This window comes from Leucoraja erinacea, chromosome 24 (assembly GCF_028641065.1).
Source record: "Leucoraja erinacea ecotype New England chromosome 24, Leri_hhj_1, whole genome shotgun sequence".
NCBI lineage: Eukaryota > Metazoa > Chordata > Chondrichthyes > Rajiformes > Rajidae > Leucoraja > Leucoraja erinaceus.
The window spans coordinates 23,046,354-23,060,307 of record NC_073400.1 but is presented as its reverse complement, the minus strand read 5'-3'; the positions used below and the strand labels follow the sequence as shown (position 1 = coordinate 23,060,307).

At 44.3% G+C, this 13,954-nt stretch overlaps 1 protein-coding gene across 1 annotated transcript in view; it reads left to right on the top strand.

The window, feature by feature from the left end:
- LOC129708791 (leukocyte surface antigen CD53-like) overlaps positions 1–13,737 on the top strand; it is a 29,712-nt gene extending 15,975 nt beyond the window's left edge. The window contains exons 2-8 of the mRNA XM_055654762.1: positions 1,057–1,135; positions 3,958–4,146; positions 4,992–5,066; positions 5,913–6,014; positions 8,956–9,060; positions 10,385–10,468; positions 11,490–13,737. Of these exons, the coding sequence (XP_055510737.1) occupies positions 1,073–1,135; positions 3,958–4,146; positions 4,992–5,066; positions 5,913–6,014; positions 8,956–9,060; positions 10,385–10,468; positions 11,490–11,561 (690 nt within the window). The 5' untranslated portion in view covers positions 1,057–1,072 and the 3' untranslated portion in view covers positions 11,562–13,737. The remainder of the gene's footprint in view (positions 1–1,056; positions 1,136–3,957; positions 4,147–4,991; positions 5,067–5,912; positions 6,015–8,955; positions 9,061–10,384; positions 10,469–11,489) is intronic.
- Positions 13,738–13,954: the final 217 nt, after the last annotated feature.

The window sequence follows — 13,954 nt, the reverse complement described above, 5'->3', positions numbered from 1 at the left end:
TGTGTTATTGCTGGTGGCCTGGCTATAGTTGGAAGAGACCACATGACAGTCAGCCTAATATCAGTCTAACACCAGCCTAACAACGGGCGGCACGATGGCGGTACGATAGAGTTGCTGCCTTAAAGCGCCAGTTCTGTGACCGCATGGGTTTCCCCAGCAGTTGAGTGCAGGTTAGAGCAAGCCTGGGAATTGTTGACCATTAAAACCAGTCCCTGGTACACCGTTTCCTATCTTTTACTACAGAAGGCTTCCGCTGACTGGAGTATAGTATTCGTATAATATTGAATGTTTGTTTCTGGTAATCCTCTGCTCCTTCCAACATTCAAAGATAAGGAATCGGCCGTGTGCCCCAGCACCACAGACTGAAGGGCCATTTTGTTCTTCGTTGCTACAGGAACTGCTCAGCTGTCTGAGCTGTTCAGCAACTCAATTAAACAAAGTGTAAGCCTACATTCATAGGGCCAAACTAGGCTTGATGAACTGGGCAATGTCCATGGAACTGCGCAACAGCTGGGTCTTATTTACTGAGATGAGCTGAGCTTCAAGGACTAAACTTACCAACCACCTCTTGCATTCCCATGGACTTGTTTTTCATTTTATTTTGCACTAATATTGTATTGTATTGTATATCTTTATTGTCATTTCCTGAGTATTCGCATACCCAGAGGAAACAAAAAAACGTTGCTCAACCAGTGTCCATTCAGTGTGCATGAAAAATAAATAGAAATAAAAAAAATACATGTATCATGAACAAATTTAACACTCTACTAAACATTCAACAGGCGTTCCGACCGGCAGCGGCACAACAATATCTTGTTATTCTTCACCAATGTCTTTTTTGTGTAGCCGATTTCTTTTCATTGTTTTGCAGAATTTATGTTATTGTGTGTTGTCTGAGTCGTAGTGCATGTGATACTGCTGCAAGGTTTTCATTGTAGCTGTACCTCACCTTATTTGTGCATCTGACTATGCACTTGGCTTAACTTGACTTATATGCATTGAGCACTGTGTTGTTATTTTGCAGAATATAAATAACAGTAGTCCTTTCGATTGCAGGTGTGGAAGTCTCAAAATGGCTCCCGGGTGTGTAAAGACTCTGAAATATATGCTGTTCGTATTCAACTTATTATTTTGGGTAAGCATTGGAATAACTTTTATAGAAAAAAACTCTCTACGTGAAAGTAGTCATTTATCCTGTACAGCAAGTCATTTACAGAATATATCTTCAAGTTCAAGTCAAATGAGTTTATTGCATTATGGTATGTTGCAGATGTGCCCTAGAAGGCAAGACGCCAGTGTTTATTAGCACTGTATGTAACCATTGCCCCGCATCTAGAGTGAGCCAGTGTGAACTGTTCCACCGTATAATACCAGTGTTCCACACTGCATACTTAAACAGAATAACACTGCCTTTCCTCCAACTATATGTCCCATGCATATAATCAGCCATCACCAATCTGTTTATTAAAGGTAGACAAAAGTGCTGGAGAAACTCAGCGGGGGCAGCAGCATCTATGGAGCGAAGGAAATAGGCAACGTTTCGGCACAGAATGTTTTGGGGATTTAGGGGGCCACAGGTTCAATGAAGGGGGCCACAGAGCTATCACCCTGTTGCCTCCTAAATTTTAGTTCTAATAAATTTAAATCTATGTAGTTGAAATATTTTTGATGTTTGTGGAATAGAATAAAAGAGAATATATGTGCAATTACTAGACACTGATATTTTTATGGAAGGTATTATAACATTAATGTCAGGGGGGGGCACAGAAAAATTAAAAGATCCCAAGGGGGCCATGAGCTAAAAAAAGGTTGGGAACCACTGGTTTAAACGATGTCACCTGAAATGAGGATTGTCATCAAAGCTTCTGGATCTGACAAATTCCTATTCTGACTTTAATATGGTAGGTATGCTGTTTTCCATTTGACTGCTAGATGCTGTGACTGATGTCTTGCATCACTTGCTACACCTCATAGTATCTTGATTAAGTCACCACTTGTGTGAAGCCCAATCCACATTAGAAATCCAGCTGATAGGCACAAATAGGGGGGGGGGGAGAAGAAAGGAAGAGGTGGAGACAGTGGGCTGAGGGAGAGCTGAGAAGGGGAGGAGAAAGCAGGGACTACCTGAAATTAGAGACGACCGTGTGCATACCGCTGGGGTGTAAACTGTCCAAGCAAAATATGAGGTGCTGCTCCTCCAATTTACGGTGGTCCTCACTCTGGCCATGGAGGGCCCAGGAGAGAAAGGTCGGATTCGAAATGGGAGGGGGAGTTCAAGTGCTGAGCCACCGGGAGATCGGGTTTGTCAATGCGAACTAAGCGGAGGTGTTGGGTGAAGCGAACGCCAAGCCTACGCTTGGTCTCACCGATATAGAGCAGCCGACACCTAGAGCAGCGGATGCAATAGATGAGGTTGGAGGGGGTGCGGGTGAACCTCTGCCGCACCTGGAAAGACTGCTTGGGTCCTTGAATGGAGTCAAGGGGGCAGGTAAAGTGTGTAGCACTTCCTGCGGTTGCAAGGGAAAGTGCCAGACGAGGGGGTGCTTTAGGTGGGAAGGGACGAATTGACCAGGGAGTTACGGAGGGAGCGGTCTCTGCAGAAAGCAGACAGGGGAGTAGATGGGAAGATGTGGCCGGTGGTGGGATCCTGCTGGAGGTGGCAAGAATGTCGGAAGCCATTATTATGTGATGTCTGGAAGGTGAGGACAAGGGGGACTCTGTCCTTGTTATGAGTGGGGGGATGGGGAGTGAGAGCAGAGTTACGGGGTATAGAAGAGACCCTGGTGAGAGCCTCATCTATAGTAGAAGAGGGGAACCGGCAATCACTGAAGAATGAGGACACCTCCGATGCTCTGGTGTGGAACACCTCATCCTGGGTGCAGATGCGGTGTAGACTGAGGAATTGGGAGTAGGGGATGGAGTCCTTACAGGAAGCAGGGTGGGAAGAGGTATAGTCGAGATAGCCATGGGAGTCAGTGGGTTTATAGTGGATGTCGGTCAGTGGTCTATCACCTGCGATGGAGATAGTGAGGTCTAGAAACGATAGGGAAATGTCGGAAATGGTCCAGGTGTATTTGAGCGCCGGATGGAATTAGTGGTGAAATGGATGAAGTCAGTGAGTTATGTGTGGGTGCAGGAGGTAGCACCAATGCAGTTGTCAATGTAACGGAGGTAGAGTTTGGGGATAGGGCCACGGTACGCCTCGAACAAAGATTGTTCGACGTACCCTACAAAGAGGCAGGCATAGCTAGGGCCCATGCGCATGCCCATAGCTACGCCTTGTATTTGGAGGAAATGGGATGAGTCAAATGAAAAGTTGTTAAGGGTAAGGACCAGCTGTAAGGAATAATACAGTGGGTCAGGCAACATCTCTGGTGAATAAAGATGGATGACGTTTCGGGTTGTAACTCTTCTTCAGACACAACTGAAACATTATCCATCCTTTTTCTCCAGAGAAGCTGCCTGATCCACTGAGTTACTCCAGCATTTTGTACCTATCTCCAGTGAAAACCAGCATCTACAGTTCCTTTCTACACATTTAGAAATGCAGCTGTTTATTTGGTTCGGATCCCAGCTCAAGAAACTGGGGATATACTTTAGACCTATCGGACAAATTGATTAAAAAATAATCTTAGATCCTCTGCTGAATCTCTAGATGCCCTCATTTCCCCATGCTTAGTTTTTACAATCTCCCCCCCTGCCTCATGGTTGGCACCCTGAGATGTCTATGAAATGTGGGCTTGTGCATGTAAATTGCCCTTCTGTGGGTGATGGTACCTGAGGGGGAGTTGATGGGAATGTGGGGAGAAGGAAATGGGATTTATGTAGGATTATTGTAAATGGGTAGCTGACCATTGGCATGAACTTGGTTGACCAAAGGGGCCTGTTCCCACACTGTATCTCTCTCTCTATGACGATGTGATTCTATCCCTTGTGATTGATCGCCATCTCTTTCAGATCTGTGGATGCATCATCATGGGGTTGGGGATCTACATGCTGAGCATGAAGAGCGTTGGAGTCTTGCTCTCCAGCCTGCCTTCCCTCTCAGTGGCCAACATACTCATCATTGTGGGATCCATCACCATGGTGGTGGCTTTTGTGGGCTGCACAGGAGCCATCAAGGAAAACAAATGCTTGCTTCTGTCGGTAAGTACTACCAGATGACCCTTGTTGTAGAAAATAGGAGCCGGAGCAGGCCATTCAGCCCTTCCAGCTGGCCTATCAACCAGCACCATTATGGACAAGCATTCCTATTCCTTATATTCCTCCACCCTCCCCATATCCCTTGATCCCATTGGCATTAGAAATATATCAGCAATCAAGCTCAGATAGTACAATATACTTGGGACTCTGCTGCCTGGCTATTATATATTTCAGTCTATTAAATATCAACATGTTGACATGCTTTTAATTCACCTTTTTAAAATGTTATATGTAAGAGTAATGCATTTTCCTGGGAACCCGGTTAATTTAAATGGAGACTGGGAACCGGGGTTCTGATGTGTGAAAGGGTGAATGGGAACTGGAGCTCCAGTGGGTGGAAGGGAAAATGGGAATTGGGGCTCCAGTGTGGTGAAAGGGTGTGTAGGAACCAAGGCTCCAGTGTGTGAAAGTCATCCCACTGTGTTAGAGGGAGTCTGGTAAGCCAAACGCCGAAACATCGGAATTTCCAAATAATCAGTTGGCAGATTATCAGAAATGTTACTCTACTTCCCTCTTAAATATAATCAATGACCAGACCTCCTCTGCAATGCACTGGGTAAAGAATTGCACAGTTTCACCATTCTCTAGATGGAGATGTTTCTCCAGACCTGCAAGGTGTTTCCAGCAAGTTAGTGTAGTTTTTATGAATGTGTGCTTGTACATGTGCAGAAAGTGTGTGCCAGTGAATGAGAGGGGGAGGGCGATATATGTGGGAGGAGGAGGAGGAGGGTATCTGCTGTGAAAGGGGTGAAATTGTCACTCATGGACTGATTTTCTCTTTTGTCCAGTTCTTCATCTTGCTCCTCCTGATCCTTCTGACTGAGGTCATAGTTGCTGTCGTCCTATTCTTCCATGAGAGCCAGGTACGTTTTGAGGTCTGAGCGCAAGCAGGTGATTTGGGACAGAACACAATGCTTTTGGTCCCCAAACTCCATGTGGAGATGTTGCCAATACAATCACTGTCCCCGGTAGAAATCTACTGGAACAAAGCAGTGGGCAATTGGACTCCAACCAACTACCTGGAGGCATGAATGCTGCAAATCATTAACTGACTCCTTTTTTTCAGTTCATTTGAACTAATACTACACTTGAGGTTGATAGATTGCCATATTGTCTTTCTCTGGGATTCCATTCCTTGGAACTGTCCAATGGGCCAAATGCCCTCTTCATTTCCTCAGTAGCATCTCCATCCCTTCTCATCTTTCTCCATTCCTTCATCTTACGTCCCATCATTTCCATCCCATCATCTTCCATCCCACAACTTTTATCCCAACATTTTCTGTCCCATCATTTTCAACCTTACATTCTCCATCCCACCATTTCAGCACAAACATGTAGGCTGAAGAGGCCATTCCAGTGCTGTACAGTTCAATGTTCTATCCTGCATCCCATCATCTTCTATCCCATCATGTCCCGTCCTATCATTCTCCATCCCACCCGTCTCCATCCCATCACACTCCCTAGCACCATTCTCCATCTCACCCCCATCATCTTCTGTACACCCTCTGTTCCCTTTGCTCTGAGACATATGATTCCACTTCTACCCCTGCCTGGGCACTTGGCGCCTCTGTAACTAGCCATTCGTTTCTCTGTTGAACCACCTGGAAAACTATGGCCAGGTGAATATTCCTGGTCTCGGGCAGATTGGAATGCAAGAAAAAGGATGAAAACCCCAGGCTTCCTGTAACATTGCTGCCTTTGTTCTGCAGATAAACAAGTACATTGAAGAAGAGACAAAAAAGCATTTGGAGGAGCTGCAAAACACCAATAACACCGGAATGAGGGAAGTTTGGGATACAATCCAGGAGCAGGTGAGCTAAAGCTGGCACACACCTAGGACATGGATGGAAGGACAAGGGTGAGAGGAGATGTGTTCTGTCACTGAAGAAGGGCATTTGAGCAGAGATCTAGACTTCTACTAGTAGAACAGTGCAGGGCCTGTGTTTGCTCACCAGGCAAGACATGTTCAAACTATGCTCCCACTGCAAGGCAGGGGTATCCCTGTTGTTTAAAAACCTTGACAGACCATCTCTGCAATGCAGGGTATTTACATGGGCCACCCTTGCCTTCACAGGACCTCTCCTCGACTGAAGAAGGGTCTCGACCCGAAACGTCGCCCATTCCTTCTCTCCAGAGACACTGCCTGCCCGCTGAGTTACTCCAGCATTTTGTGTTTCCCCTCCTTGGCATCTTCTGCCAGGAGAGCCCTTTGTATGATGAGGCTACCTAAAGTGTGCCCCCTCAAATCCCACCAGCCCCCTCCCCACTGGAGGGTCCAACACCTCGACTCTCCCCACATCCACCCAGTGCTTGCCAACACTCCCCAGCAGTGTTTACATTGTGGTGTGACTCTTCACAAGCTGCTTCCTGTGGGCAGAGTGATGAATAACAGGAAATTCAGCCCCTAATCGCCTGCGATTACTGAAATAGATTAGAGTTACCGAGAGCGATGATTGTTTGGGTCAGACACACTCGTTAATTTTACGATATATTGGGAGCTTTTTGAGACACTGGTAGGAAAATAGTTAAAATCGAGTTAACAGGGAGATCAATATAGGTCCATTTGTAAATCTTTACCTTAGTATGAAGGAACCAACATTTGGACAAACTATTCTGGATTTTACCATGTCAGACCATTAGAACTTAGAACTTAGAACTAAGGGCGGCATGGTGGCACAGCGGTAGAGATGCTGTCTTACAGCACCAGAGACCCTGGTTTGATCCAGACTATGGGTGCTTACCTGTACGGAATGTGTATGTTCTCCCTGTGACCTGCGTGGGTTTTTTCCAGGAGTTCCAGCTTCCTCCCACACTGCCCAAATGTACACGTTTGTAGACTAATTGCCTTGGTATAATTGTAAATTGTTGCTAGTGTGTGTAGGATAGTGTTAGTGTGCGGGGGTCGCTGGTCGGCGCTCCCTATTTTTTTCCTCTCAACCCCATTCTCCTGCCTTTTCTCCAAAACCCTTGACGCCGTTACTAATCAAGTCTGTCAATCTCCATTGTAAAAATATCCAATGACTTGGCCTCCTCGGCCGTCTGTGGCAATGGATTCCACAGATTCACTATCCTCTGGATAAAGAAATTCCTCCTCATTCCATTCTAAAGGTACGTCCTTTTATTCTGAGCCTGTGCCTTCTGGCCCTAGACTCTGCCACTACTGGGAACATCCTCTCACATCCACTCTATCTGGGCCTTTCATTAATCGGTATGTTTGCATTGAACATAATGCAAATTAAACTAACCCCTTCTGTCTACACATACCCCATATCCCCTGATTCTATGCTTATTCATGTGCCAATCTAAAAGCCTCTTAAAGGCCACCATCATATCTGTATTCCCTGTCAGCACGATCCAGGAACTTAGCACACTCTGTGTAAGACAACTTGCCTTGTAATTTTAATTTTAACCTTTCCTCCTCCCATCATAAAACTATGCCCTCTAGTATTTGACATTTCCATTCGGGGTAAAAGGTTTTGACTGTAAGTTAAGACTGTAGGAATGAAATTTCATTCAAACCAAGCTGTTTGAATGACAATAAAAGGTATTCTATTCTAGCCTATCAATGCCACTCATAATTTTATAAACTCCGATCAGATCTCTCCTCGGCTTCTGACGATCCAAAGAAAACAATCCATTTTTGTCGAATCTCTCCTTATAGCTGAACCAGGCAGCATCCTGTAGCATAATGTAGCATCCTGGTGAACTTTTTCTGCACCCTCTCTAAAGCCACCACATCCTTCCTTTAATGGGCTGCACAGAACTGCACAAAATCTACAATTAACAATCCTATTCTCTTCAACGTTTTCATAGATTCTCCATTTTGTTAATATTTGACTGTGGCTCAGCCTTTAATGTACACTGTTGGTGTAATTTCCCCAGGGGTTTCCCCCAAACTTCCAGCAAACTTCCAGTTTCCCCCAATACTTCTGGCAGTATTGAAATGACATCATGCCCCAAATCAGTGATGATGCAGAAGAAAGATCAATGTTGTTACTCTCGGCTGCAAAGTTACCCGCAGGCGGCCATGAAACTATCCAATTGTCAGAAATATTCCAATGATCAATTGGTGTCCTTTACGGTGTGAATACTTATCCTTTCTGACATATAAATGATACTAGGTCCCTGTATCTGACTCTGAACTGCCAACTCTTAAGTTGCCTAACAAAGTCTCTCAGCCTCGTCCAACTTCTACAAAGGTCCAGCAAAACCTCCTCAAACCAGTGATTCTGCTCGTAGTCCTATGAGCTCCCATTGTCCGTGGAAGGCAAGGTCTCATGAAGGTGATCAGGAAGGGTGATAAACCATTAGGGTGGGGCAATTGGCATGATTTAATAAAACTTCCAGAAGCACGTCTAACTATCTATGGAGTTATACAGCACAGAAACTGGCCCTTTGGTCCAACTGCACAATGCCCCCTACCTAAGCAAATCCTATTTGCCTGTGTTTGACTCAATTCCTTATAAACCTTTCCTATTCATGTACCTGTCCAAATGTCTTTTGAACATAGTTGTACCCACCTCCAGCACTCCCTGCAGCAGCTCATTCCATTTATCCACCATCCTCTGTGTGAAAAACGTGACCCTCAAGTCTCCTTTAAATCTTTCCCCTCTCACCTTCAACCTAGTTTTACACTCCCCTGGGGAAAAGACTGTGACCATCTGTGAAGTGTATTTAAGAGAATGTTATATATCGATAACTGCGCAGTTCATAGTGTGAAGATAACTTTGTTCTTTTCTTGTCTCCTCTCAGTTGCATTGTTGTGGCGTTATGAACTATACTGACTGGAAAGGTGACGTCCCCCAATCTTGTTGTCGATCCAATAAACCCTGCACTGCCCCAAACTATTGGGAGAAGGTGAGATGTATGGATGAACTGTTCTGGACACGGAGCAGTCAGAGTAATTTCCTCTGGGGGAAACGTAATGTTGGCAAAGGGACGCGTACATATAATGTAGCACATGGAAATGTCCAGGACAGCCACAATGTCCGTGCCCAACATGATGTCAAGATAAAGAAATATCCTCTGCCTGCACGTGATCCATATCCCTTCATTCCCTGCTTATCCATATGCCTTTCTAAAAGCGTAAACACCACTATTTAATCTGCCTACACCACTAACCCTTGTAGTGCATTCCAGGCACCTAATATCCTCTGTGCAAAAAAACTTGCCCCACACATCCCCTTTAAACTTTTCCCTTCTCACCTTAAAGCCATGCCCTGTAGTCTTTGACATTTCCACCCTGGGAAAATGGTTCTGTCTCTCTGTCCTCTCTATGCCTCTCATAATGTTATGTATTTATATCAGCTCTCCCCTCAACCTGCAGCGACCTAGAGTAAATAATCCAAGATTGTCCAACCTCTCATTGTAGCTAATACCCCCTCATTCAGGTAAACCTACACCTTCCAACTCTCTGCTGAAACATGTTTCAATCCTTCAGAGATTTGTAGGTGTTGGGATCTTTATACGATTAGATTGGAGATATGTGATGGATTGAAAATGGATTTCACCATGAAGTGAAATTTTGGTGCCTTAATAAAAGTCAGTATTGTGTTTCCCCCCCAATTTTGGTTTGTTAAAATGTGACTTTGCAGCGGTGTTGCCAGTTTGCCAGTGATGCCAGGGAGCATGTCAGAGTGTCTCCAGTGGTAACTTTCACGGAGATTAGAGACAGAACACAGGAGGGACTGGGCAAAAGGAATGACAAATCTCTCTCACTCCCATCTCACAATGGCATCAAATCCCCTTGCTATAAGTGATCCCAGCCATAATGAGGTGTGGGCTCAGAGTTCAGGCAGTGATCATTACACTGGCGTATGCACTGAAAACTTGCATTAAGTTCCTGCAGTGTACAGCAGTGCAATGAATGGTCTGGCTGGCTGGATCTAAGAGTAAAGCATCGAAGGTACAGTGAGCTGGCCATATTTTGTCTTTGGTTCCGAACAGGGCAGTTCCCTCTTTGTTTTAGTGTTTGTAAAAAATGTTGGTTGCAGGCTGCACATTATCAATTAATACCGATAAATGAATGTGGAACTATTGTGGGTGAAGAGCTCCAGTGTGTTTTAGGCTGTGCAGTTGATCTTAGTGTGCTGCTGCCACGTTTGCCTGAATGAGGGCAACTCACACTTGTTTCGCTTTGCTGAGAAACAGCTTCTGAAATCCTTCTCCTTCCGATTCCCAGGGTTGCTATGGCCTGATCCGCGACTGGTTTGAGAAAAACTTTCTGACCGTTGGAATCATCATCATCTGCACATCAGTAATCCAGGTAAACACGTTGTGCCGAGCAGCTGCGGGTATCTGGATGTATTGGCTCGAAGGGCCGAATGGCCTCCTCCTGCACCTATTTTCTATGTTTATTTTCTATGTTTACTGGTTACAGCATTACATGTTTAGACAACACAGCTGGTAGAGCTGCTGCCCCACAGTGCCAGAGACCTGGGTTCGATCCTGGTCTTGGGTCCTCTCCGTGTGGAGTTTCTCCCTGTGACCAAGTGGATTTTGTCCCGGTGCTCTGGTTTCTTCCCACATCCCAAAGACATGCGAGTTTGTAGATTAATTGGCCTCTGTAAAGTGCGGAATCAAGGGAAGGGGGGGGGGAGACAGGAATGGGGTACTGATTTTGGATGATCAGCCATGATCATATTGAATGGCGGTGCTCGCTCGAAGGGCCGAATGGCCTACGCCTGCACCTATTTTTTATGTTTCTATGTTTCTAAGTGCTCCTCGCATGTAGGAAGTGGATGAGAAAGTGGGATAACTTAGAACTAATGTGAATGCATAATTACTGGTCAGCATAGACTCAGTGGGCCTATTTCCACACTATATATCTAAACGAATCGAGCATCATATTGGTAGTTTAGTTCACAGGATTCCCTGCTGCCCCCAGCACTGATGTCAGGCTTGGAAGAATGCAAGACCTTATATCTCATAGTTTAAGAAATCCTTCCTAAACTCTCTATGCCCCCATATTTTAGGTGAAAATGGCCCACGGAACAAAATACTACTTTGTTTTGCTCTTTGTGGTGATGGGCATGAAATTAGTGCTCCCTATTGAAGGAATTAGAAGGTATTAGAGGGGGGATTAGGAAAATCTCTGAGGCTCAATTCAAGTTTATTGTCTCGCGCACAAGTACAGCAAGGCACAGAGACGTTAAACATTCTGGCTTGCAGCAGCAGCATCTCATACAGAGACTCAGTAGACACATCTGTCCATTTCCCTCCACAGATGCTCCAGCAGTCTGTCCTTTGTGTGAAGTATGCTAATGATTTTTCTTCTTTCCCTTCAGGTACTGGGTATGTCATTTGCCATGACACTGTACTGTCACATATGTAACAACTATAAGTCATATGGCGACTGAGTCCGATGTCGTCCCTCCCCAAGAGGGATCCCGAGACCTTGGGGGTGTAACTGTGTGTGCCGTTGTAGACTCCGCTCTTCTGAAGACTTGCACTTTGCCTGTTTCCTGCCACCGTCAATGAATGTGCGATGTAGTCTCGACCGTGTGAAGTTGGACCATCGATGGATCACTGCATTGGTGCCACCAGCCTAGTGCATGCACATTGCCTCCCACTCTCTCTCTAGCGCCTCTGCATGGAACCATACTCAACCTACCTGGTCTCTTGCTCCTTTGTATTATTTTGAGAGAGCTATAGCACCAAGGGCTTTGCATTTCTACATCTCAGCCTGGAAGAGCAATGGGCCGGTCCCTGTATCTTCTCAGGAAAGACTTAACATTACATGGAATGGCATGGATTGTGCAGCGTAGAAACAGGCCATATCTGAATGTATTTACCACATCCATCTTTACCAATCCTTCTAGATCTCTACAATACCACCCCCTTTCTCCCTCAGGTTTCTTAAACTGCCCCTTAAATGCATCTGCAAATGGACATTTAAATGCAAATAGGCCTTTATGGACTCCACCCTTCCTGAGGTCACCTGTTGCCGGCCCAGTTTTGTTCTGGCCTTCTCTATCTTTCAGTCCGAAGAAGGGTTCCGACCCGAAACGTCACCTATTCCTTTTCTCCAGAGATGCTGCCTGACCCGCTGAGCTACTCCGGCATTTTGTGTCTACCTTCGGTATAAACCAGATCTGAAGTTCCTTCTTACACTTGAAATGCATCTGTTCACCTCTGCTGATGTCACACATTCTTCATGGTATATCCCTTATTTCCATCTAGATTCAAATTCCATGACATTTGAAATCATCTTCCATAACCTTGTTAAATCTCTCCTTTCAGTCCAATCTCAGTCTTAGAACAAAAGATCCTCAGATCAGGCCTTCAGGAAGGTTCCAATTAATCAATTCACTCGTATAAATCTATTATTCACCTTCTCCGATATATCCTTCATTTATAATATTAACTCTTCTAGGTGTGGTTTAACCAACATTTTATCTTTTGATGTAACATAATGTGTTGCTTTTTGTTTTAATTGGTCTCTTCATTAACTTGCATCTCTACATTTAATAATCAGTAGATTTATGTCACAGATCACTTTGCCCTCAGTTCACCATTTCCACCCTTATTTTCCAAAGAGTATTTCTCATTTTATATGATTCCTAATCATAGCACCACCTTTGTTGTAACAAATTCTTATTTACATGGCCGTTCCAAAAATGTACCTCCAAGCCGCAGCAAAAGGAACCACAGGCCTAGCCATTCGAGGGTTAATAAACATCCTTGAGAAAGGGCTAACCTTCCATGTACTTTTGCAACTACATTTGCATTTAGATTTGGTTCTTTCAAACTCCTTTTGTTTCCTTTGGGGAACAGAGTAATTTGATGATTCCAATGCAGAATGGTTATGTTTCATTCACATTAACCATAAAGAACTTTGATATAACTGTTGCAAACTGCTTTATTTTATGTATATAATGCGCCTGAATCAATTGGAGATGTTGATTTGATTGTAAAACCTTACCCTGAAATGTTTACTTTAGTTATTCTCCAGCATTTTTGTCTCCCTTCTGATGCAGAGTAGTTATGTTCCATTCAACTGCAGGATAAGTTGAATGTTTTCATTGTCTTAATTCTACTTGTTCAAATGCAGTGAAAAGTATTTTAGTTTTAGTGTAGTTTATCATTGGCAAATGCACTAAGGTACAGTGAAAAGCTTTTTTGTTGCGTGCTCTCCAGTCAGTGAAAAGACTATACATTGTTACAATCAGACCGTCCACAGTGTAGCATTTCACATGTTTATTTGGAATGTACAGCATTTACAACTCAGTAATTGAAAATAAATGTAATACTTTTCCATGAAAACCTTAATGTTCACAAGTCATTTATATATCATCATTATCATCCTTTATTGTCAACCTCCAATGCACTAATGCAAGAGATGCTGCTGTTGAGATAAAGATTTAAAAGAGTGGAGCGATTGTGATGAATGATACCAGATCCACTCTGAGACCAGCACACAGATACTCGCCTGGTTTCAGAGCCATCTTTGTTTTGCATTGATGGTTTGGTAACATAATGCAAGGTAACAAGAGGAAAAAGTTCCACACACGCAGCTGGTGTGCCTGGCAATATGTACCTCTCTGATGCTGATTCACACTGTAGCTCTGGGACTGATTCACACTGTGACTGATTCACACTGTAGCTGTGTGCGTTGAGGTCCACTGAGTGGAAAGCCCCATGTAACAGCCGCCAAACAGCATCAGGCTGCTGATGTGTGACTCTCAAAATGTAATTAGATGTCAAGATAAGAGAATTTTAGATCAATTAACCCTGACATACCACTTCTCTC